The sequence below is a fragment of the Lagenorhynchus albirostris genome, chromosome 4, assembly GCF_949774975.1.
Source record: "Lagenorhynchus albirostris chromosome 4, mLagAlb1.1, whole genome shotgun sequence".
Taxonomy (NCBI): Eukaryota; Metazoa; Chordata; class Mammalia; order Artiodactyla; family Delphinidae; genus Lagenorhynchus; species Lagenorhynchus albirostris.
In genome coordinates, this window is record NC_083098.1 from 118,139,309 (window position 1) to 118,166,294 (window position 26,986).

At 36.1% G+C, this 26,986-nt stretch overlaps 1 protein-coding gene across 5 annotated transcripts in view; it reads left to right on the forward strand.

Moving 5' to 3' along the window:
- SEC24B (SEC24 homolog B, COPII coat complex component) overlaps positions 1 to 26,986 on the forward strand; it is a 94,215-nt gene that overhangs the window by 36,068 nt on the left and 31,161 nt on the right. For 3 of the 5 annotated variants that reach the window (XR_009540397.1, XM_060148581.1, XM_060148582.1), the window contains exons 4-6: positions 4,980 to 5,084; positions 19,383 to 19,463; positions 22,573 to 22,784. Coding sequence is in view for 4 of the 5 variants with exons in the window: in XM_060148581.1 (XP_060004564.1) it covers positions 4,980 to 5,084; positions 19,383 to 19,463; positions 22,573 to 22,784 (398 nt within the window). In the remaining variant the exon portion in view is untranslated. The remainder of the gene's footprint in view (positions 1 to 4,979; positions 5,085 to 19,382; positions 19,464 to 22,572; positions 22,785 to 26,986) is intronic. The other 2 variants (XM_060148583.1, XM_060148584.1) reach the window with 1 other exon arrangement.

Genomic DNA, 26,986 nt, shown 5'->3' on the forward strand with positions numbered 1-26,986 from the left:
AGTTAGCAATTATTCAAAATATTATGAATTTTATTATATCATTGCCAGTAAAATATCACATACTTTAATGTATTTTTGTCAAAAACTTCAAGGTGTGATGTAAGTCATTTATCTCACGGATGGCATCTCCATATAACCTAATTCGCAAAGGCAGTCCTCATTTTCAAACCAGTGACACAAATTTTATTCTTTATCAAAAAGCCTGATTTAATTTTTTAATTCAGAGAAACGTGTTCCTAAAGTTTCAAGGGGTATCATAAACTCCGCTGAGAAATAAATTGCATCCTACATCTCCTAAGCCAGATTACTAAGAGCATCAAATTTAAATGTCAGAGATTATTCTTCTTTATAGTATAGGTTATAAAAACTAGGCAGTGAGTCAGTATGCTGCTTCTCATTGCCAAATTTGAAATAAAGCATTGTAATATGTACCTAATATTAGGCTATTTGTGAAGCAAGGATTATATTAAAAAGCATTGTATTCGTGTGGTAAATATATGCATAGTGTGTATCAAACTCTGTTATTTGGCTTTTTTTAGTATTTAAATAGGAATCAAGCATAAAAATTAGAAATAACTCTTAATTTCATCATATATCATAATAAAAATGTTCCCATGTATTTTATTTATATATATATATATATATATATATATATATATATTACTAAGTACTAATAGGCTTACCTGCTAGTAAATTTTTGTTTTGTTTTGTTTTTGGTTAAAAGGAGGTAGAAAGCATTAAGTACTATATAAAGTATAAGGGGATATGAAATGATTATAACCATTATAAATATTTTATGATAAAATAGGTTGTAAAGTATTTTATTGAACATCTCATAGCTTCTGAAAAAAACCTGTAGAATTTTTACCTATGAGTTTTATCCAGTGTCTCTTGAAAAAGACTGGTAGGCCTAGAAAATGTTCTACTTATTTTTAAAAGAACTAGTATTACTAAGAATATTATTCAGGTTGGTAGAAGGTTCTTTTTCTAACTAATGACTTGTCCTAGGGATAAATATTAAGAATAGTTGAAAATAATTGTTTTTAATTAAATATATACAAAAACATGTTTTTAAAGTTCAATAGTAACAGTAGTGGGCTTCCCTGGTGGCGCAGTGGTTGAGAGTCCGCCTGCCGATGCAGGGGACGCCGGTTCGTGCCCCGGTCTGGGAAGATCCCACATGCCGCGAAGCGGCTGGGCCCCATGAGCCATGGCCGCTGAGCCTGCGCGTCCGGAGCCTGTGTGCCGCAACGGGAGAGGCCACAACAGTGAGAGGCCCACGTACCGCCAAAAAAAAAAAATAAATAAATAAATAAAAGTAATAGTAGTGAATACTTGTATAGTATTTACTATATTTCAGTCACCATTCTAATAAGATTTAAAATATATTAATTCATTTAATCCTCCCAGCAGCTGTTTGAGGTAGTTATTACCCCACCTTACAGATGATATAAATGAAGAGCAGAGAGGTTAGTAATTTTGCCCAAGGACACACAGCTAGTAAGTGGTATTACATGGAATTGAACCCAGAGACCCCATCTTTATCCATAATGTCCTGCTGCTTGTCTGTTCAGTATTTCTTATTGTTTTTGCTTTGTTCTCATGTGACTCTTTCAAAAGCAATGGATTCTTTGGCAGTAATGGTTGGGGCCTTCACACATGCAGAATCATTAAATAAATTTATCATTACTGCCGCCACCCTACTTTTCACTATTTCTGAATTAATAAAGCCAACCCTATTTCTAATATGTTTCATTTTTAACTGCAGCATGTATGGCAAGGTAAAAGATAGTCTGTAGATTTAGGGTGCCTTGATCAATCATTTAAAGAAGAAGGAAGCTTTCCTAGTAAGATTTAGGATAAGTTAAGGTAATGTGTTTCCTTTGTAAAGTGAGAAAAAGTCTGTTCTTAACACAGGTACTTTCTTAGGTGGATAAGATGTAGGAAAGAGAGTACTGTGGAGAGTGATTCCCTTAAAAGCCTTCTTTCGTGGGAACCCTTGCAAAATCTTCTAGTGTGTGTACCTAGTTAGAAGACCAGATCAGGAAAGGTAACAGTTTCTCAAAAGTCTGAACTCTTGAATTTAAAAAAGCTAACCTCCACAAGGGGTTTGTTTTCGCTTAAGACTCACAAGAGGTTTGTTTTCTCTTAAGACTAGTTTTATTTATTCCCAGTGGAACAGTAAAGGTGCCTTTTATTAAGCAACTCCAGCTCTCCTGGAGAAATTGGCCTGAAGGTACTTTAATGATAGGTAGTTTAAACAGAATGTCTTTTTGAAAATATTGGGGCCCTGTCAGTAACAGGCTCTTCATCATGTCATTCAGTCTGTGAAATAGCGTCCCGCCTCTTGGTTTTCTAGATCCATACCTTGGAAGCTCTGCTTAAGACAGAATGAATTGAGGGTGTGGCATTCCTTCCTTGTTTGGTGGTGATGGCTGGGGTGGGAGGTACCCCAGGACATTTCGACAGTGTGCTCTATACAACCTAGAGCAGGGCATTTAAATGTCAATTGATTGTTATTCTGGAGCTCTTACCACTCTTCTGTGGATGAACTAAAATACCATGTCCTTCTGCTGTTAGTATTCCCAAGCTTTTAACAAAGTTTACTTAAACGAGCAAAGGAAGGCTAAATTCTGAGCCTTAAATATTGAGTCGCAGTTGGGAAGAGCTTAAATCTTGATACTTTCATCTCCGGCACTTCTCAAAAAGGATTGCATCTTTTTTTTAGGACAGTAAAATTAAGTATGTTGTGTGACATTCTGTTAATACAGTAAGTTGGCAACCACTGTGTAATCTAAAATGATATTGTAATAAATAATATTACTCTGTTCTTATTTATAGGTTTGTTCCAGTGCATTAAGTAGTTGCTCTATAAATTTTTCTTTAATCATTGGATAGCCATCTCATTTGCTTCCAATTAAGCATTGGATATTTTTCCAATAATATGTGGTATCTGTTTTTATTCAGTAAATCTGGAAAAAGAGGAAAATATTTGTCTTATAATACATACAGGTTTGCCCTATGCTTTGGCTTCTTTGATTAGAGTCAGCAGTCTACAGAATGATTCAGTCATGAAAAGAATGGATTTTCTTCCTGTTTTTTGGCCTCTCTTAGCTTAGCACAGTAAATGTAATTTCTTTTTTTTCTTCTTTCTCTTATTTCTGCTTATTATATACATACATACATGTGTACTTTTTAAAGTGCAATGCTAATTGGCATTTTGGGAAAGTACTTCGTTTTTAAAGAAGTTCTTAAATTGAAGAATTTCTTTTCTATAAAATCTTTTTTACTGTTAACTTATGTCTGTTATAAACTTCTTAATATATTTAACCTAAGGTCTAATATTAGTCAAATTTTCATTTTAACTAGGCCTTTATTAGAGGAACATGCCACTCTGAATTTGGTCTTTCAAGGTACCAAGTTTATTTTTTGTGTTGCCTGAACTTATTTTACATTGATTTTTACTTTCTCAGATGAATTTGTGATAACTGCCATTTTATCTGTATTTAAAACATGTTTCAGCAAAGCTATCAGATTTTTCCGTGACTTCTTTAGTCATGAGGATCAAAGCTTCATTCATATACAGTTTAACCTTTGCTCTCTTCTAAGTTCAGATTTTACTCTTTAATAGCTTTTTTCTTACTATAGGCATGAGTTATGTTTCTCCATGCTAATTTAAAAGGTCATCTGGGGCTTCCCTGGTGGCGCAGTGGTTGAGAGTCCGCCTGCCGATGCAGGGGACACGGGTTCGTGCCCTGGTCCAGGAGGATCGCACATGCCGCGGAGCGGCTGGGCCTGTGAGCCATGGCCGCTGAGCCTGCGCGTCCGGAGCCTGTGCTCCGCAGCGGGAGAGGCCACAACAGTGAGAGGGTTGCGTACCGCTAAAAAAAAAAAAAAAAGGTCATCTGAAAGAAACAATGAAGAGAACATCAGAGGTCTACCACGTGATTTTTTTGGTGAGGCACGGCTTCATTGTGCTTCCAATATTGTGAAATGTTCTTGAAAATCCACACTACGTTACTGTTTTTTCAAATTGAGCTATAAGATTTTTCTTTGTAAGGATGTTTATTTTTATTTATGAAGCATTTGCATTTTGTTGTCTTAAAAATTTTCCCCCTTAGAAATTTTGTGGATGTTAATTTTTTTGTCTTGATTTTGCTAGATTAATCAAATAATAATATGCAATCAACTTTTTTTTTTTTTAAAGGAAAGTACTATACAGTTACCAGTTGTTGGGCCTTTTCCACAGACTCTGCTTTCTCTTGCTGTATCTCACACTGAGGACTAGTCTCATTCACCTACTTCAGACTCACATGTAGGCATTAGTCTGATGCTGAGATGATTGGCCATCTCAGAAAATTTACGTTTCTGTAATTGTCTCACTTGTAGGGCCACAGTTAATAAGCCTTTTTTTTTTTTTTGAGCGTCTACTCTGAGCAGAGAACTATGCTCAATACAGTTCTTTCCTTTAACTGTCATTGTTTTTCCGTTATGAGAACTGAGTTACCAGCAGGGTGGCATTAGCAGAAGGAAGGTACCAAGTATCTGTACGTGGGTTGTGTGCTGTATAAATTCATTTCAGTAGAAATGATCACTGCTCACCAAGAATACACAGTCCCAAAGGAAGTATACCACAAGGGCCCCAAGGTCAAAGAAGGTAAACATGTACAGAGCTCAGTAAAATGTTCAGAGAGTATCAGTGCAGTTTCCTAAATATTAACAGTGTCAGACATGGTCCTTTTTATTTTTTTACACTTAGACCAATTAGTTCATATTAAAGCTGCTTTTACTAAACTGCCTCGCAGAGATTTTCTAACGGTTTGTTTCGGTTTTGATAATAAGTTAGCTGATATTAATATGCATGCTGGGATGTTCTTCGGAATGTCAGAGTTCTTTCTCACTTTTAATGCAATGTCAGAATTTTATTTCTCATCTCTCCTGTTGGTTTGACTCTTGTGTTTGTGCTTTCCACTTTACAGGCATGCAGTATGGTGAATATGTTAATAATCAAGCTAGCTCCGCACCAACTCCCTTGTCATCCACTTCCGATGATGAGGAAGAGGAGGAGGAGGATGAGGAAGCAGGTCTGCTTTAGCTTTACACCAGTTCTTGACCTTTCCCTGCTCGAGTTTTCTTTTTATGTCCACAGTCTTACTGGTCCTTAAAAAATGTGTCTTTGCAGATTTAGCTCAATAGCTTGGTTTCAGTTATAGAAGGTTGGGTCACTCGAAATGAGGAGTTTTGCATGTTTATTTGTTTTGTGTTTTCTCCTTTGGACCCCTCTACCGTTTTGTAAGTAATGCATTTTTCACGAAGATAGAGTGCTTTCTTCTTTCCGAAGCGCATTTTCTCTCGTGCCACATGCAAAAGAATGAGTCCCGACTGAAGCTTTTGGCTGATGATTGCCGTAGCACCCTTTTAGGACTCCTTTTAGGAATGTTTATTTTCTGCTTTGCATGCTACTTTAGTCTAACCAAAATGAATCATGTGGACTTCATAAAAGTGAAAGAGAAATAGGACATTGTTCCTCTGAAGTCCTTGTGGCCTTTTCTGTCATATATTTAGAAGACCCCCAATTTTTAGTTATCTTCCTGCTTCATGAAGTAGTAGTTCACATCATGCTAGGTGAAGAAACTGTGCATGCAATTATGTGTTGCAGGCTGTTTAATATCTTTTTCTGCCTTTGATAAGTATAACTGTTGAGTATTAAGCTACTCAGTTCGTCCATTAATTCTAATCGTTTGACTGAACCAATAAGTGATCTTTCAGGTTATTATACATGACCATGATTCTCTTTCTGTTATCTTTACAATTGAGTGGAAGGATTTGCTCTGTAAACAATCCGCTTAACTAAAAGTTTCCACTTCCTTTGCATTTTTTAAATATTTAAATCCTTATGCATGATTTGAGGTGGTGGGTTGAAAATAGAGGGTTCCAGATGGAGAGTAATTTTTCTTACCTTAAAAATCTACATACCCATTTATCTTTCTGAATTTGGGGTAATTTTTTATTTTATATAATTTCAATCTTACAGAAGAGTGAAAGAAACTACCGTATACACTTTACCATTTTTGCCGCAGTTGCTTCTCTCTATAAACATTTTTTCCTACGTCATTTGAAGGTGGAGATATCATGAACCTTTACCTCTAAATACTCCAGTATGTATTTCCTGATTGTAAGGACAGTGCCTTACATAACATAAACACAATACAGTTGTCAAGAAATTGAGCACTGTTGCAATAATATCTGTTACACAGTCCATAGTCAAACCTCAACAGTTGTCTCAGTAAGATCTTTTATAGCTGTTTCCATGGCCCAGGTTCATGCACTGAATTTAGTCATTTCTGTTTAGATTCCTTCAACCTAGAACAGTCCCTTAACCTTTCTTTCTCTTTCTTGACTTTGACATTTTTGAATAATAGAGGCCAGTTATTTTGTAGAATGTCCCTCAGTTTGGGGTTATCTGGTGTGTACTTGTGATTAGATTCAAATCATGCATTTTTTGGCAGGATTACCACTGAAGTAATGTTGTATTCTCAGTACATTGTGTCCGAGGCACATGTTGTTGATTTATCCTCATATTGATGATGTTAACTTTGATCACTTGATTAAGATGGTGTCTGCCAGGTTTCTCAACTGTAAAGGTACTTCTTTTTTCCATTGAAATTAATAAGTGATTTGTGGGGAAATTCTATGATACTACGTAAATTTCCTGTTCTTTTTTTTAAACCGTCACTCACTAGTTTTAACATTCGTTGGTGATTTTCTAGTTCCAACATTCCTTCTATATTTATGAGTTGAGGTTTCATTGTGAAGAAGAGCTTTCTCTTCTCCCTTGTTGATTGCTTTGGGTTCATATTGACTCATGGATTCTTATTTTATTCAGTGGGTAATAATCCATTACTGTCATTAGTTATTTTGATAGCAACTTGTCCTGGCCAGTAGCAGCTCCTTCAAACTGTCTTTTTTAAATGTTCCCATGAATCTTTAAGCACTTATTTTAAGTACCTTAAGTCCTCGATAAGATGTTCCTAGCTCATCTTGTATTTGGGCTGCTGCAAGCCTGGGACAAACCATTTCCTTTAGTCCTGGTGCGTATAGTAGAGAAGGGTGTTTTAGAAACCAAGATGTGATTGTAATGTGTGGTCATTGCTAATGATGGGCCATTGCTCCCAGGTCCTGAATTATTATTATTATTTAATGTATATATTATTCAGATCCTACATATGTCTCACTTTTTAATTTCATGATCCTTATTTTACACATTTCAAAAATGTGGTTTTTTGCGTAATATTTGTCAGCCTAAATTACTCCCGTTTTTGTTCTGCTTACAATTAGGTGCAGTGGTTAAAAACCCCTTTTCCTTAGACAGAAAAAAAAAATTGGAAAATCAAAAAGGTTTAGCATTAATGGGTTTTCTCCTATCACCTTATCTTATTTAACTACTTTTTTTCTTGAATATATTACAGATTAAAAATCCCTAAATTCTTAACTCACAGCATTTAGATTTTAATAATACCTAACATTTTTGAATACTTACTGCGTGCCAGATGCAGCACTAAAGAGCTAAAAGCTGTGGGGTTTTGTGTTTTTTCTTCTAAATTCAAATCCGGACTTTGTCACTTATTAGCTTTGTGACCTTAGACAAGTTTCTTAAACTCATTGAGTCTCAATTTACTTATATGTAAATGAGGAATAATAACAGTAACAATTACATATGGTCGTTTTGAGGATTGAAGGTATTGTTCGTAAAGAGCTTAGAACAGTGTCTGGCAAATGGTAAAATCTCTCAAAAAAAAATTAGGTGTGGGCTTCCCTAGTGGCGCGGTGGTTGAGAGTCCGCCTGCCAATGCAAGGGACACGGGTTCGTGCCTCGGTCCGGGAAGATCCCACATGCCGCGGAGCGGCTGGGCCCGTGAGCCATGGCCGCTGAGCCTGCGCGTCCGGAGCCTGTGCTCCGCAACGGGAGAGGCCACAACAGTAAGAGGCCCGTGTACCATAAAAAAAAAAAAAAAAAAAAAAAAAAAAAAAAATTAGGTGTCATTACTAACATTGAGAACATGTTTTTATCTCAATTTGTTCTCAACAATCCTGCAAGGCAGAGATAATTGGCTCCATTTTTCAGATGAGTTGACTACGATCTGAACATGTACAGTAACATTTGTCTCTGGTCACACAACTCCTAAGTAGCAGAGCGGAGATTCAAACCGAGGTCTGTCTGCAGAGAGGTGTGAAGAGGATAGTCTTTATCTCCTAGTGAGAACACAAAGCCCTGGAATAGGTGAGAACTAAAGGGCACATGGCAGTGGTCACCATGGCATTTCTTACATGTTATCTTCCTCCTTTGCCTTTTTTATTATGCAACAAAATAATGACTGGACTATGGACATTTTTACTAGGATCCTGGTGTTGTCTCTTCATGGTTTGTAAAAAAAAAAAAAAAAGTCCTATTTTTGTTGATTGCAAATTAAAGGGACATTCTAAGTGAGGGGAAAGAAAAAATGGAAAGAAAATCTAGCTTTAAAATGAATTTTATTTTATTTTTTAAATCCTGCTCAGTTACAGTATTTTTTTCATATGTAAAAAGTAAAAGAATGCCTCAAATTGGTACGGAGATTACATATAAGTGAATCTGTCAAGTAGAGATTTTGGAGTGCTCTATTTTTTAAGCATTTCAGTGGTATTCATTCCCTATTATGAGATTTTTATGTATTTAGTTTATGTGGATTATTCTCCAATTTTGGAAAAATTTATTAAGCAGTAATGAAATATCAGCTAGCAAGCAGGTTTGGAAATCAGTGATAATCTTCTTTATAGTTATATTTAAAGTAACTATCCTCTTATTTTAGCTTTCCATTTATTAAAGCTTAGGGTTTCCTTGACAGCGGGTCTATCTAGGAGTCAAGTACACGGATATTTATTTAAAACTTTCAGTTTTAAAAGAAAATTTTGATTTCAGTTCTGATTTTACATTAAACCATCTAATTATATTTTTTAAAATTACATGCTACAAATAGGCTTCCTTTTTAAGGTTTCCTCATTAAATGCACGCTTGGAAACTAAAATAGGATTTTGTACTAGAGACAGTCTTATGTTTTGTTGGCGGCTTCTAAAAGTTCAGAATTGTTGGAGAATAAACTTAAAGAAAACTTGAGCAGATAGCAAGCTATCAGGTTCCCATAATGGTTATATCTTAAATTCCTCACTAAGTTTATTCAGTTACAGGTATTCACTCATTCAGTTGTTAGTGCTAGAGTGGACCTTTTATTAGTTTTAGATTCAGTACTGAAGACAAGTACTGTCATACCTATACTAGTAAGGAATACTAACTTGAAAATGGGAGTGAAAGGGAGTAAGCAGTGAAATAAAGTGAAAGGGGAGAGTAAAAAATCAGAGATCAGTATCAGCCCTAGTCCCTGGGAGACACTGTCAGCTAATGTTCTGTCACCTGCTGTCCATACTCCCAGTGCCTTTCCTCTCGGGAGTTTTCAGGTTAGGAAGAGGCCAGAGGACAACAGGAAGCTCTCTCCCATGGCTCTAGTAATGTGACAGCTTGATGCTATATTTTGTAAATGACGTTAGGAAAAAACTTCTGATTTTTTCATAATGAATTTTAAGGTGCTAGTCAATTTTTATTTGACTTTCACACAGGCTAATAGTAATTATTCAGTGCCAGGTAGTATGTCAAAGATAATGATATGTTTATGGTTTGCTTGGATGTTTTAAAAGGTAATGTTGTATTTTGATACAGAACAAATTAAGTCAACTCCTGTAGATAACAGCACAGTATTGACCTTACCTCTAACTTCCACAGAAAATTCTTCCTTTTTTTCTTAATTCAAGTATATAATATGATATTGTTAACTATAATCATTATGCTATACATTAGATCCCCAGATCCCTAGAACATTTATAGCTGGAAGATTGTACTCTTTGATCAGCATCTTCCCTTTTCTTCCACCACTCCCCTACCCCCCGCCAAAGAAAATCCCTAAAAGGGTTCAAATCTATCTTTCTCTGTAACTGATATACTATGTGATTATTTTAACAAATAAATATCTTTCAACTAAATTCAATACATATTTAGTATACTTTTTAAATTTTAGAAATTGAATACATGTCCTAGGTCTGTGAAGGATATAAAAAGATATCCATGCCATTAAGAACAGTATTAGTTTCAGGGTTTTCAGTATTCATATACATTGAAAACAAAATGTGCTCACATGTTTGCAGATGATACCTGTTCTAGCTTGCAAACATCATGTATATATAATTGGTATAGCTGGAAACTCCAACTCTCTGTACAGTGGAAGAGGGCAGAGTATTAGGGCTATAGCAGAAGGAGATTTGGTACCAGTGTCCAGAGTTAGAATTCAGAAGGCACTTTCAAATAGAAATAGTGATTGAATGGTGATTGGATGTCTAGGCTAGCCCTAAAACTAATTAACTGAAATACTAAACATTTGCAAATGCTTTATTTTTTCCAGCGTGTCATAAATGTGTAGTGTTTAATCAATAATATGGATTATGGGTTTTTTAAGAGTGCTTATGAAACAACTTGGGATAATAAATACCAGTTATTTCATTATTTCTTTGAAAAAGTTTATTCTGAGTTCTGAACAACCAATTTATAAACAGATTAATAATGCCCTATTTGTGAGCTTGATTAAAAACCCAAGAAGCTCACAGTCTGATTTGGAATATAGAACAAAATGATAGTGAGTCCTGTGTTAATCATAGTGTTTTATAGGAATACATAGGAGAATTTGGAACCAGATGTAGGGTGGGATGACAGGGAGGATTCTCCTGGAGCGGGGGCAGGGGAACCTAAACTGAATCTGAAAGAACTTGGAATTGGGCAAGTGAGGGATCTGGGGAGAGTCAGAGACACTTTTTGAAACAAAGCAAGATGCTTGAGAGAAGGTAGCATGTTTGGGGAACTTTAGTGAGTTTGGGACCTATGGTTTGCAGAGAGCAGTGGCAAGAAGAATTGAGTGAGGGTGAGTAGGATGGCTGGGTAAGATCTTTAAGAACCTTGCATTTCCTAGTAAGGAGTTTGGATTTTATCTTGAAGGTAGTGAGAGGTCACTGAAGGAGTTTACATGGGAAAATAACATAACCAAACTTGCATTTTGGAAATGCAACTTGATTTTGCATTTACAGAAGAAATTGATTCGAGCTTGAAGCTTTTGGAATAAGCCAGTGAGAAATAAGAGTTCTTAGACTAAGGTAGAAGGAAGATTGGAGGGGGGGGGGAGAGTATTAGAGTATTACCGAAAGAAGAGAACCATTTTTACAAATCAAAAGTAACTTGGTTCTCAGTGATAAATGTTAAGGAAAGTTTGGTTGAAGTCTGGATTAGCCTTATCCATCAGGAGGTTCTTGTCTTGGTCTTTCTTTTCCCCTCTTTTGTAGCACTGTTTTAGCATAGGAAGAGGGAAGAGAAAAAAAAGAACATTTCCTGAGTCTCTGGCTAGTATCTGTTTAATTTATATCTGTTATAGCTGTTTAATCTTAACATTAGGCCTGTGGAGTAGGTGTTATAACATCTGTTTTTATAAATAAGGAATGGCTCAGAAATGTTAGGATTCTGGTCCATTTTCTCTCAACTGGTAAGTGGTAGAGAGGGAATTTGACTTACAGTTTTCCATGTTCTATACAAGTTATGAGGAAGTGAAATCTCAAATTACCTGGTTAATTTCAAGTTGACCAATACTAGTAAGTATATTAGACTTTGTTGACCCATGGAGAGAGAATGGCTTGTTTTTTTTAGAACGCTTCAATGCATCCTGGTTTTTTTCCCCCAACTTCACAGATTCTGAGCTATTCATTTGACCTTACTCCTTACTTCCTCAGATTCAGCTCCCCCTCTTTTCTGACTTCCCCTTTTCTTCTCTCAACCTGTGACATAGAGCCAGTAAAAGAATGAGGGAAAATGTTTCCCAAGTATTACATTCATATTCACCCTCCGTTTGATCTCAGAATATTTGTTATCACTAATTGTAGCGTGAAGTGACTGAGGCAAACTGGACCTATCAGAGGTTTTAAGAATGGTGACAAGTACCAAAGCTTCTCATTCGACTAAAACTAGCTCGTATTTAGAAAGCAGTATTTTGCTTGGTATCTTGGTTCCAAATGTCAATACAGTAGCATAGCTGCCTCTGTATAATAATATGACAGGGAAGCAGATATCGTATGTGATTACAGTACAGCTTGAAAAGTACAGTAATTCGGGGTTAAGAAAATGTCCCTATATAGGAGAAGAAATGATTTCCATTGGCATGTCAGAAAGGTTTTAGGAAGGGTTTGAAATTTGAAGGATGAGTAGGAATTTGCCATGTGGAAAAAGAAAATCTAGGCAAACAGACCAATATGTATGGTACATAACACAAAAAATAGTGTATTGGGATGAAGAGTGAGAAGTTGGGTGTGACTGTGTCATAAGGTAAAAGAGGGAAGGTGGTACAAGAACAGGTGGGAGATGGAGGTGACAAGGAAAGTGGAAGACAAATTTTGAAGTTTTTTTTTATGGCAGTATAAAAGCATTTAGACCTTATTCTATAAAATGGTAGGGGAACTAGTGAAGGTGTTTTTAAGCATGTTTAGAATATTGACATGTTTCATAATGTACCTTTTTAAAAAATATCATTTTGATTTGTATTGGCAGTAATGGCATAACCTAATTAGAATTAATTTGAACAATAAGTTTTAGCAAAGTTTGAGTCTGTTTAGTGTTTCATCTGGATTTATAACTTTTATTGTTGCTTTGATATTTTAACAAGTTCAAAATAGAGATTTGCATTTGTTCTTTTCTTCTGAAAGTGAATTTTAAAAACTTTTTAAATTTATTTATTCAACTGCATTGGGTCTTAGTTGCAGCCGGTGGGATCTTTTGTTGCAGCGCGCAGGCTCTTCGTTGTGGCACACAGGCTCTTCGTTGCTGTGCTCAGGCTTCTCTCTAGTCGAGGCGTGCAGGCTCTCCAGTTGTGGTGCACAGGCTCTAGAGCGCATGGGCTTCGTTTCCCCACAGCATGTGGGAATCTTAGTTCCCCGACCAGGGCTTGAACCCGTGTCCCCTGCACTGGAAGGTGGATTCTTAACCACTGGACTACCAGGGAAGTCCCCGAAAGTGATTTTTATTTTATTCTTTTATTTATTTATTTTTAGTTTATTTATTTATTTTTACTTTTGGCCGCATTGGGTCTTCGTTGCTGTGTGCAGACTTTTCTCTAGTTGCGGTGAGCGGGAGCTACTCTTTGTTGCAGTGCGCGGGCTTCTTATTGGGTGGCTTCTCTTGTTGCAGAGCACGGGCTCTAGGTGCGTGGGCTACAGTAGTTGTGGCACGTGGGCTCAGTAGTTGTGGCTCGCGGGCTCTAGAGCGCAGGCTCAGTACTTGTGGCACATGGGCTTAGTTGATCCGTGGCAAGTGGGATCTTCCTGGACCAGGGCTCGAACCCGTGTCCTCTGCATTGGCAGGCAGATTCTTAACCTGTGCCATCAGGGAAACCCTGAAAGTGAATTTTAAACTAGCAGGTTTCAAATTATCCAATAAATAAAATAGAATATTTCTATCAAATTAATACTTTAAAGTTTGTTACTATAGCATTATTATCTAAATGGGCAATATTTTTAAGCATTAATATTTGATTTGACATGGAAAGAAGAAGCTAAGCAGCATAATTAAGTAGTATTATGTATTATGTACCTGTTAATCCTATACTCCTAATTTGTCCTACTCCCTTCTCCCCTTTAGTAACCATAAGTTTGTTTTCTATGTCTGTGAGTCTGTTTTGTTTTTTGTTTAATTTTTAAATTTAATTTTATATATTTTTTATACAGTAGGTCCTTATTACTCATTAATTTCATACACATCAGTGTATACATGTCAATCCCAATCACCCAGTTCATCACACCACCCCCAGACCCCCGCCGCTTCCCCTCTTGGTGTCCATATGTTTGTTCTCTACATCTGTGTCTCAATTTCTGCCCTGCAAACCGGTTCATCTGTACCATTTTTCTAGGTTCCACATATATGCGTTAATATACGATATTTGTTTTTCTCTTTCTGACTTACTTCACTCTGTTTGACAGTCTCTAGATCCATCCACGTCTCAACAAATGACCCAATTTCGTTCCTTTTTATGAGTAATATTCCATGGTATATATGTACCACATCTTCTTTATCCATTCGTCTGTCGATGGGCATTTAGGTTGCTTCCATGACCTGGTTATTGTAAATAGTGCTGCAGTGAACATTGGGAACATTGGGGTGCATGTGTCTTTTTGAATTATGGTTTTCTCTGGGTATATGCCCAGTAGTGGGATTGCTGGATCATATGGTAATTCTATTTTTAGTTTTGTAGGGAACCTCCATACTGTTCTCCATAGTGACTGTATCAATTTACATTGACTGTATCAGTTTACATTCCCACCAACAGTGCAAGAGGGTTCCCTTTTCTCCACACCCTCTCCAGCATTTGTTTGTAGATTTTCTGCTGATGCCCATTCTGACTGGTGTGAGGTGATACCTCATTGTAGTTTTGATTTGCATTTCTCTAATAATTAGTGATGTTGAGCAGCTTTTCATGTGCTTCTTGGCCATCTGTATGTCTTCTTTGGAGAAATGTCTATTTAGGTCTTCTGCCCATTTTGGATTGGGTTGTTTTTGTTTTTTTAATACTGAGCTGCATGAGCTGTTTATATATTTTGGAGATTAACCCTTTGTCCATTGATTTGTTTGCAAATATTTTCTCCCATTCTGAGGGTTGTCTTTTCGTCTTGTTTATGGTTTCCTTTGCTGTGCAAAAGCTTTGTTTTGTTTTATATATAGATTCATTTGTATTACTTTTTAGATTCCACATATAAGTGATATCTTATACTATTTGTCTTTCTCTGTCTGACTTCACTAAGTATAATTTTCTCTAGGTCCATCCATGTTGCTGTAAATGGCGATATTTCATTCTTTTTTGTGGCTGATTAATATTCTATTGTGTGTGTATATATATAAATACACACACACACACACACACACACACACACACACACTCTCTCTCTCTACATGTCCTTAAGCTAATTGTCAGTTGATGGGCACTTGGGTTGCTTCCATGTCTTGGCTATTGTAAATAGTGCTGCTGTGAACATTGATGTGCATATATCTTTTCAAATTAGAGTTTTTATTTTTTCTGGATATATACCCCCAAGAGTGGGATTGCTGGATCATATGGTAGCTCTATTTTTACTTTTTTAAGGAACCCCCATACTGTTCGCCATAGTGGTTGCACCAATTTACATTCCCACCAACAGTGCATAAGGGTTCTCTTTTCTCTACACCCTCCCCAGCATTTCTTATTTGTAGACTTTTTATTGATGGCTATTCTGACCAGTGTGAGGTGATACCTCATTGTGGTTTTGATTTGCATTTCTCTAATAATTAATAATGTTGAGCATCTTTTCATGTGCCTGTTGATAATCTGTATGTCTTCTTTGGTGAAATGTCTACTTAGGTCTTCTGCCCATTTTTTTGATTGGGTTGTTTGGTTTTTTTGATACTGAGTTATATGAGCTGTTTTTGTATTTTGGATATTTAACCTAGTGTTGGTCTCATCGTTTGCCAATTTTTTTCTCCCATTCCGTAGATTGTCTTTTCATTTTGTTGGTGTTTTCCTTTGCTGTGCAAAAGCGTTTAAGTTAGATTAGGTCTCATTTGTGTATTTTTGCTTCTATGGTATTTTTTTTAAAATTTTTGAATTTTATTTTATTTATGTTTTTATACAGCACGTTCTTATTAGTCATCAGTTTTATACACGTCAGTGTATACATGTCAATCCCAATCTCCCAGTTCATCCCACCACCACCACCACCACCACCCCCGCCACTTTCTCCCTTGGTGTCCATACGTTTGTTCTCCATGGTATTTTTATAATAACTTTATTGAGATATAATTCACATACCATAAAATTCACTCATTTAAATTTAAACAAAGTTCTGCAGCCATCACTGTGTAATTCTAGAACATTTTCTTCACCTCAAAGTAGAAACTCCATGTTTTAGCAGTCACTTCCTATTCTTGTCCCCCTACACGCACGCATGCGCACATACACGCACTAATCTACTAATCTACTTTTTGTTTTTATAGATTTATCTGTTTTGAACCTTTCATATAAATAGATCATATACTATTTGGTTTTTGTGACTGGCTTCTTTCTCAGCATAATGTTTTCAAGTGTTATGGCATGTATCAGTCCTGTGTTCCTTTCTATTGCTAAATAATATCTTATTGTGTGGATATATATCACATTTTATTTACCTGTTCGTAAGTTGTTGGACATCTGGGTTGTTTCCACTTTTGGGCTGTTATGCGTAATGCTTCTGTGAGCATTCATGCACAACTCTTTGTGGGGGTGTATGTTTTCATTTCTCTTGAATGGAATTGCCAGGTCATGTGATAACTGTTTGCCGCCTTTTGAGAAGCTGTCAGACTGTTTTTCAACATGGCTACAACATTTTACAATCTCGTGGAGGCTTCCATTTCTCTACATCCTTGCCAGAACTTTCTGTTACCTGTCTTTTGAATTACAGACATGCTAGTGGATGTGAAATGGTATCTCACTGTGGTTTTGATTTTTATTTCCAGAATAGCTAGTGATGTTGAGCATCTTTTCATGTGCTTATTGGCCATTGGTTTATCTTTTTTGTAGAAATGTCTGTTTAGATCCCTTACTCATTTTAATTTGGTTATTCGTCTTTTTATTGTTGAGTCATAGAGTTCTGTAAATATTTTGCGTATTAGACCTTTATTAACTAGATACATGATTTGCAAATATATTCTCTCATTCTGTGGGTTATCTCTTTATTTTCTTAATGATATCTTTGGAACATAAAAGTTTTTAATTTGATGAAGTCCAGTATATCTATTTTCTTTCTTTTGTTGCTTGTGCCTTTGATGTCATATCTAAAAATCCATTGCCTAACTGAAGGTCATGAAGATTTACTCCCATATTTTAAGAGTTTTAGCACTTACATTTAGGTCTACGATCCATTTTGAGTTAATTTTAGCATAAGGTGTAAGGAAGGGGTCTAACTTCATTCTGCTGCATGTGGATATCTAGTTGTTCCAGCACAGTTTGTTGAAGGGAATATTCTTTCCCCATTGAAATGTCTTGGCATATTGGTTTGGTTTTGTACATAACATAAAATTAAACATTTTAAAGCATACAGTGGCATTTAGTATATTCACAACGTTGTGCAACCACCACCTCTATCTGATTCTGTCATTTGGGTTGTCATGCAGTCACCACTTCTATCTAGTTCTAACTTTGTAAATGTAGTGAACTTGATAAAACTAAACATTTTCATCATCCTAAAAAAGAACTCTATACCCATTAAGCAGTAACTTCTCATTTCCCCCTCCTCTCAAGCCCCTGGCAACCACCGATCTATTTTCTATCTCCAGAGATTTACCTATTCTGGATATTTCATATAAATCAAATCATTCAGTGTGTGACCTTTTGTGTCTGGCTTCTTTTGCTTAGCATGTTTTCAAGGGTCATTCATATTGTAGCCTGTATCAGTACTTAATTCCTTTTTATAGCTGAATAATATCCCATTGTATAGATATACCACATTTTGTTCATCCATTCATCTCTTGGTGAATATTTGGGTTTTGGTGTATTGTTTTTTAACGCTATTACTTCAAGACTTTTGACCTTGTATATCAGCATTCTTCTTTAGTTATAAATTCACAAATACAAGGAAAATGAAGAGCCATTACTTCCCATTCTTAGTTAAGAGTAATGACCTATATATGCAACAATATTCTATTTACCACAAAGAAAGCACTTGGTATGTATTAGTGTCTTTCACCTATTATTTATTTTATAGTCTTCATGTTTTGTAAGTTGCTTCATAACCAGTCTCATCTAAGCATCACAAGAACGTTAAAAAGCACACAAAGGGCATTTAAAAAATTGTTCTTATTTTGCGAGAGAGAGTATTATGATGATTGTCACTTACCCAAAGTTATTTATGACAATTAAATGACAGAGTCTAATGTAACTACAGTCGTTTGCCTCCAGATCATGTTCTTTACTGATAACAAAATGTTCCTACACAAAAAATTTTAGCTATTATGCCCTGAGTCAATACACTGAGTTCTTGTAGTTAACCAAAATTATTCAATGAAAGATAGTTATGCATATCTATTCTTTCTATATCACAGTTGAAAATTAACCTAAAATGTAGTTTAAACCCGGTTATAATATTGGTGTTAAGAGCCAGGGATAACCTCTGTACCACAGAATTTTATCTTCTGGTGAAAAAGACCAAGATCTTTAACACAAGATAGAGGCTGTGTGCGTTTTCAGTTTTTTTTTTTTTTTTTTTTTGCGGTACGCGGGCCTCTCACTGTTGTGGCCTCTCCCGTTGCGGAGCACAGGCTCCGGACGCGCAGGCTCAGCGGCCATGGCTCATGGGCCCAGCCGCTCCACGGCATGTGGGATCTTCCCGGACCGGGGCACGAACCCGTGTCCCCTGCATCGGCAGGCGGACTCTCAACCACTGCGCCACCAGGGAAGCCCCGTTTGCAGTTTTATTCATTAGTATATACTCTAGTGTATCTACCTATGTTAACTGTAGGCTCTCAATAAAATATTTGTTAAGTGAATGAATGAGAGAAATATATGTTCTACGAGCTGTGTGACACCACTACGTTTTATCATAAATGGCCACTGAATATTCCCGTTAGTCTTTCAAGTTTTGAACGAATACATGTAATAAAAATTCTTATAATCTAACACATATTTATTAGAGTACCTTTTATTTTTGTTACCTTATTAAATATGGCAGGTACTGTTTAATCTTGATTGAGCAGATGAATAAACCGAGGCATAGAAAAGCTTAGTAACATGCTAGGTAGCAACCCAAGCCATAGATTCCTCTCTTATGAAGGTTTCATACAGCTATGCTGAGTTATAAAAGTAATTAAAATTTAATTATCTTAAAATAACATGATAGTGATATAGGGTATTTAATAGCTTGTGATTTGGTAGATCCAATCTTTGAGATGTGATTTTATTAACATTTCTGTCAATCTAAAATTGATGTTTGTGTGTTTGACTACTTTGAAAGTTGTATATCTTTTCTTTAAGATGCCTTCATGTGTGTCTGCTTAAATTTTATCAGCTCCGTATTCTTCCCACTTTCACCCCCTGTATTATCAGAAATTTATATATGGTTTTTTAAATGTCATTAAACATCAGTCATTTCATGTTTTTAGGATCAGGAATTTTCCTAGATCAGCAAAACATCTTTTTCAAAATTGCCAAAGGTTGCTTTAAGATATGTTGTCATTTTAAACTTAGTAGATATTTTGGTTTTCCTTTTAGGTGTTGACAGCTCTTCTACCACAAGCAGTGCTTCTCCAATGCCCAACAGTTATGATGCCCTAGAAGGAGGCAGCTATCCAGGTAATTTGTTTTGTGCATATTTGATGTTTATTTGAAAAGTTACTGACCATCAATTACTTCAAACATGAACATGTACTATACATAATTAGCAGACTATATTTTTAGCAGAAAAAAAGGGACATTTTCCTGGTTTTTTCAGCCTTAATTTAATGGTGTAATTGTCACATAACAACTGTGAATGCTGTTTTTGGGAGGCCAAGGAAATTTATTATTTGATTTTTGTTACCATGCTCTTTATCTTTTTCCTCTTTCTAAAAGACTTAATACTGAATAATTTTTCTCTTCTTTTCCCTTCTTTTTTATGCTAATAATTCCTTAAATAAATTTTATATTTCTGTTCTCATGCTTAGGTCCTTGAATTTCTTCCAACTAGCCTCTGAATATAAATAGTCTTTGACTCTTTACTCCCCCTATGGCTCCTGGCTGCCTCCACCAGGTAAATAGATTAACCAACTTGGGGGTAGGTTTTGGAGGCATTACTTTTAACCATATCTGGAAGTAACTTTGGTCATATGTAGGAACAGGAGTGGTGGATAGTGTTTAAAAAAATTACGAACTGAACTTCTATAATGATTAGTTATTTCATTATAGCATCTTGTGCTGTGATCTTCCTTATTTGCCTGTCTCCTATCACCAACAGCCTGACAACCACACCTGACCTCCTTCTTTGTCTTTTCTTTCTAATGATTCCAAACTTTAGGATTAACAGAACAAGTAATTTTGCTCTTCGCTTTATTTCTTATCATGTTGTTAATTATCCAGGATGAAGCTTAATTGAAGTTGGAGTGTGCTGGACTTCACACACTATCTTGCTATCACTGTTCTATGAGTCAGTAGAAAACTTTAATCTTCTCAGCTTAGTACAGAGTTCCCTTTTAACATTTCAAGAATACTTAAATAAGCTACTCAGTCTTTTGTGGTTAAGGATTCTTTCCCTAGGGATCTGTGTGTGTGTGTGTGTGTGTGTGTGTGTGTGTGTGTGTGTGTGTGTGTGTGTGTGAGAGAGAGAGAGAGAGTGTGTGTGTGTGTGTGTGTGTGTGTGTGTGTGTGTGTAAAAAGTTGTGGACCATTCCAAAAGCAATTACCATTGTCAAAATATTCTAGAAGAGTTACTTCATTCACTAAAAGATGAATACTATTTATTCAACTATCGTATTTCATGAGCTTCAAATAAACCTGAAATAAAACATCTAATGTGGTATAGTTAAAAGATGATGGCCTTGGAGTTAGACCTTGCTGTGTTTATCTGTATTCATTTAATCAACAAATCTTAATCTTGTTATGAGCTGTGCTTTGACAGTAAGTGAATAACCTTAGGTAAATTTTCTAGCTATTTTATACTGCACCAAAATTAAGGAAAGCTATGAACATCTTTCACAGTAAGATTAACTGAATTAAGTCTATGTGTCAGGTACTAGGTAGATCTTAGGGACTATAAAAATGTATGAAATACTGTCCTTTTCCTAAAAAAGGGGGAAAAAGTTTTAGACCCCCATGTTTAGGACTCCAGTTCTTCATTTCTTAAGCTGATGACTGTTGTCATGTTAAGAGACCTTTCTACTTACAGTCCCATCACAGTGAGGAGAGACAAGCAGGAAATCTAAGTATATGACACTGCATTGATGCTCTAGTCCTTTTAAGAAGTCTGGGAAGTTACCAGAAAGCCAGTAAGCCAGTGCTTGCCTAATTAGCACAAGACAATAGACAGCAGAATGTCTAGGAAGGTCTCTTCAAGATGAGAGCGAAGAGAGTCAGTAGAAAGATGATTCCTCAATAAACTTTGAAAAAATAAATTTCTTAAGTCAGATGCTTTTAAGAACATATTTTCTTTTTGCAGAGTCTGATTGCTGGTGAAGAATATAATTTTTATATGAAAATATACTGTGAAATACAGTGACATGAGAGATTAAAATACACATATATTTTAGATTTGACTTTTTGTTGTTGTTATTCTTGTATATGGTGATAAAATTTTCTACAGTTTTTTTTCCCCCAGTTTTAACCAAGTTTTAGTTTCTGTTTTAAATTTAAATAAAGGAAGAACATTCATTCATTACATTTTATTTGTCCTCTACTACGTACCAGACATTGTTTTAGGAGCTGGACACTATTCTAGACTGTCTTTCATACTTTCATTTTTGCCTCTGCAAATAAAGCAGACTTCTAGGGGATTGTGGTAATATGCCACTCCTTCCATGGACGTTTTTTTTTTTAATAAATGTCAGGGTCAGAGAAAAAGGCAAGTTAGAGCAAAGAGTAGTTGACACTCTTTTTGTTTTTTTAAATTTATTTTATTTATTTATTTTTGGCTGCGTTGGGTCTTTGTTGCTGTGCGTGGGCTTTCTCTAGTTGCAGCGATCGGAGGCTACTCTTTGTTGTGGTGCACGGGCTTCTCATTGCGGTGGCTTCTCTTGTTGCGGAGCACGGGCTCTAGGCATGCAGGCTTCAGTAGTTGTGACATGCAGGCTCAGTAGCTGTGGCTCGTGGGCTCTAGAGTGCAGGCTCAGTAGTTGTGGCGAACGAGCTTAGTTGCTCTGCAGCATGTGGGATCTTCCCGGACCAGGGCTCGAACCCGTGTCCCCTGCATTGGCAGGCGAATTCTTAACCACTGCGCCACCAGGGAAGCCCGACACTCTTTTTATTGCTTTGCTTTGTCTTCTGCTTCTTAGCGCCATTTCTGCTGAGAGAATAAAAGGAAAAATAACTGTATTTTTAATATACATAAATATATATTTATATTATATGCTATGTGGTGGTATATATATTTAATATGCATAAATATAAAGGTCTTATCTGTTAGAAATACCAATTGAAGTATTTGTCAATGAAATGATACAAAATGGGGTTTTCTTGTAAATACATGTGTAAAAAAAAAAAGATGGGGTAGGAACACGTGAAACACGATTAGCAAAATACTGATGATTATTAAAGCTGAGTAATGGATATATGGGGTTTATTATTCTATTTTCTCTACTTTTGTGTATGTTCAAAATTTCTCATAATAAAAAAGTTTTAATAAAAAGGGAGATGCCACAGGCTATGGCTCAGCCAAGAGTATTTGTGGAGTCCCGACCTTCAGTTGTCAACACCGTGCTTTTCCCTTTGCTAGACATGCTTTCCTCATCGGCAAGCAGCCCTGCTCCTGACCCCGCTCCTGCCCCTGCTCCAGCTCCAGCTGCTCCTCAGCCTTCAAAAATGGCCAAGCCATTTGGGTATGGCTATCCAGCTCTGCAGCCTGGATATCAGAATGCTGCAGCACCACTTAATTCCGGAGTGCCACCCGGTAGCCCAGCGTATTCTGGATTCCAGCAGTATGCTCAGGTATGTATTTAGTCATAAAAAAAAAATCATATAAAAATTGTGAAACTATTATCAATTCTGACAAATCCCTGTTGATTCAAATGGATCATAGGTATGAATACAGGTAAGTCTAGATCAAACATACATAGAATTTGATTCCAGTTTGTGTGTGTGTGTGTGTGTGTGTGTGTGCGTGCGCGCACGCGCGCACATGCGTACATAGAAGAAGATAAAAGGTATTACTGTGATTTTTCTTTTCTGCATTGTACTTCTATTTTTCAGGGGCTCTGCAACATACAGGTATTAATTTTATGATCAGGAAATTAAAGTAAATGTTATTTTAAATTCTGTATTACTAAACTGCCTTTCTCCTCAAAAAATGACATGGTATAAGTGTGGTTTGGGATTTTGGCCTCAGTTCTTAACTTGAAGAACTCTCGGTGACATATAACTGACATTGGTAAAAGCCTCCATACACATACATGCTCATTAATACGTTTGTTCATAATTACTGCTATGACCTCTTTTGACATGACCCTTCTTGGAGTTACCTGTTAAATACCATATCAGTTCAATAATAGGACAATAAGTATTTTACATTTATATTTATTGGGAAAAAAATAAAATATAAGGAAACGATTTAAATGGCAAAAGCATTCTACTTACAATAAAAATCTGCTCATAGTAGACTCACCTTACAGAAATTTTATCTGGTGGTGAACTGATGAAAATTAGAGGGGAGATAAGAAAACCATTTGTTTCTGGAATTTAATCTTAGAATTAAAGCACAGAAGAAAGAAGGAAACTGGGAGAGGCACTGGAGAAATGTGGTTGGTTAGTACAGATTTCCCTGCCTTCCATTTTGTTAGATTTTCTTTATGATTTTATTGGTCCAGATGGAACACCACTATTTCAGCGTAACTGAGCAATAATGATTTAAGCACATAGCTAAGATGTGCTTTTAAATTCTTACCTGTGTACTAAAAAAAAGGTTATAGATTTTAATCTAATCTTAACATTAACAAGCTAATTTTAAAAGCAGCCATTTATTTTTGAATCCTAGTTAGAATATTTTAATTTAACTTTTAGCAGCTTTCTATAGTAAAACTGAAATGCCTTTAAATGTTGCATTTAGTATAACCCCAGTGGAAGGGTTCTGAAATCTAAGGGATTTCTTTGTGTTCATTTATTTATGCTGACCTTTATTAAGTAGTGGGAAACCCCAATAGCTGCCCTTTGAGGAAGAAAAAAACTTAAAATTAGTTTTTCAGGGTAGAAAAACAGGTAAAAAGTTGATGTTAAAAAATGAAAATAAAAAATAGAAAAATATTTTAGTGAATATGTAAAAAACCAGATACAGATACTGTATGGCTTTTTTTTTAACCAAAAAAAAAAAAAATGTGCATGATCAACTGTAGGAAAATGCAGATAAGCAAAAAAGGAGAAAATAAATATCAATCAATACACCCACCATCAAGATATAAAAGTAACAGTTGGAGGCTATCCTTCTGGGTTTCTTGCTGTATGCATTTGCAGGAGAAAGCCAGTAAAGAAGCTGGTCATGTAAATGACTTATTTACACAAACAAATAAGCTGATAAATATGGACATTGTTTTTCATTTTTTTTAAATCCTTGAACAACGTAAGAGGAAACCTTTTATATTATTACATATCCTTCATCTGATAACTGCATAACATTTTATAATCACCTAGTCTGCCACTACTGGGCATAACTTGAGTGTCAAAATCAAAATATACACCTGTGCACAAACCTTGTGCCTTCGTCTCATTATTTCCTTAGATGAAATCTCTTCAGGTGAAATTAGTGAATCATAGCACCTAATTTCACCAGTCTTTAGAATTTCTCTCTACTTATTCATTCAGTGAAAACTTAACTGAGTTTCTACTGTGTGGCAGCCCTACTCTAGGCACTGAGGTTACGAGAGGAAGCTAAGTGAACAAAACAGAGTTCCCTCTCTCGAGCAACTTGGTGGGAAGGCAGGGCCAATGGGACAGTAAGTAAGTAAAGCAATAAATTAACAAACTAGTTTCAGGGACTTCCCTGGCAGTCCAGTGGTTAAGACTTTGCCTTCTAGTGCAGTGGGTGTGGGTTCGGTCCCTGGTCAGGGAGCTAGGATCCCCATGCCTAGTGGCCAAAAAACCAAAACATAAAACAGAAGCAATATTGTAACAAATTCAATAAAGACTTTAAAAAACAAAAACAAGCTAATTTCAAATAGTTACAAGTGCTATGAATCAAGAGGAGTGGAAGAAATTGCAGGGGTTGGGTATAAAGAGTAAATAGTCAGGAAGGCCCTCATTATAGAAGTTATGTTTGAGTTAATATTTGAATGACAGGAAAAGCCAGACATGGAAAAATCTGGGGGTAGAGGATTTCAGGCTAAGGAAACATATATACAGAAACGTTAAGGCAGGAGCAACTTTAACATGTTTTAGGACCAAAGTCCCAGTGTGGCTGGAACTCAGTTAGCAATGGGAAGAATAATAGGAATGAGATCAGAGAGCTAGGGAAGAACCATAGTCAGAAGCTTGGATTTTACATCAAGTGCAAAGGGAAAACATAGGAGATTTTATGTAATGGAATGAAATCTGATTTACGTATTTAGAGACTCATTTGGCTACTATGTGAAGAACTTTGGCTACTATGTGGCTACTATGTGGCTACTCATTTGGCTACTATGTGAAGAACGGATTAGGGCTGGGAGTATTTGAAAAGATAAAAATGGAAACAGGGAGACAAATGGAAGCTTTGCCGTCATCCCAGAAATAGATGATTGTGCTTTCTTCTAAGGTGGTATTGGCAGAGGTAGTGAAAAGTGGATGGATAAGGGATATCTTTTGGCTTATTGATGGATCGGATGTGGTGGGTGAGAGAAAGGAAGCATCAAGGATAACACGTAGGTTTTTGGCAGGGCATCTGGATAGAGGGTAGTGTATTTACTTAGATGGTAAAGACAGAAATAGTTCTGGGAATAGGAATCGAATTGGCCATATTAAGTTAGAATACCTAATAGACATCCAAGTGGAGATGTATAGTAGACATTAGTTGATCAGCATTTGGTGGTCAGGTATGGAGAAATAATGTACCAATTTATATTCCTAGAAAAAGTGTCTTTGCCTACTTTTCCATATTACTAAATATGTCAAGTATTATATTTTATAAGCAAAAATATTAAATTATTTTCATAATTATTAGTTATTTGTGTTTCTTTACTGAAATCCCTGTTCATATTCTTTCACCATTATGCTATTCAGGTTCTTCTAGTTTGTAACATTTTTGTCTAATAATATATTGCAGTTTTTTCCCCCAGCTTGACACTTGTTTTTAATTTTAATGTTTTTTTCTTAATTGGAGAAACGTTTAATTTTATAGAGTCATATTATAATTTCTTCTGTTTTTACCTTTGTATCTTTTTTTTTTTTGCGGTACGCGGGCCTCTCACTGTTGTGGCCTCTCCCGTTGCGGAGCACAGGCTCCAGACGCGCAGGCTCAGCGGCCATGGCTCACGGGCCTAGCCGCTCCGCGGCACGTGGGATCTTCCCGGACCAGGGCACGAACCCATGTCCCCTGCATCGTCAGGCAGACTCTAAACCACTGCGCCACTAGGGAAGCCCATTTACCTTTGTATCTTTTAAAGGCCTTTTCAACCTTAAGATTAGGGAAAAATTCCCTCTCTCTATATTTTTTTACTTTGGTGAATTCACTTTTTTGCATCTTTTAAGGTTTTGTTTTGGTACATAATGTAAATAATAAATCTCTTTTCTCCCCCCCATATATATTCAATAGTTAGCTCTAATTTCACTGACATTTATTAAATAATCTATCTTTCCTCACTGATCAAACATTCCACCCTTATTTTGTATCCTAAATTCTTAAATTTAAATTCTTATATTCTAAATTCTTATCTTAAACTTGGGTCTGTTTGAGGTTTTCTATTATGCACTGTTACTGATCCATGTAATCATTTTTGTCTCCTCCTTTACAGCTCTACTGAAAACTGAAAGAATCTCTAGTATTACCCAGTTTTGGTTTTTTTCCCTTAGGATCATCAGCTTCAGTTACTGTCAACAGTTTGTTATACTTGTTTGACCTATCCTCTACACACACACACACACACACACACACAGACACACACACACACACACACACACACACACCCCTACCTTTTCTTACTGAGGGCTTTAAAGCTAATCCTGGTCAA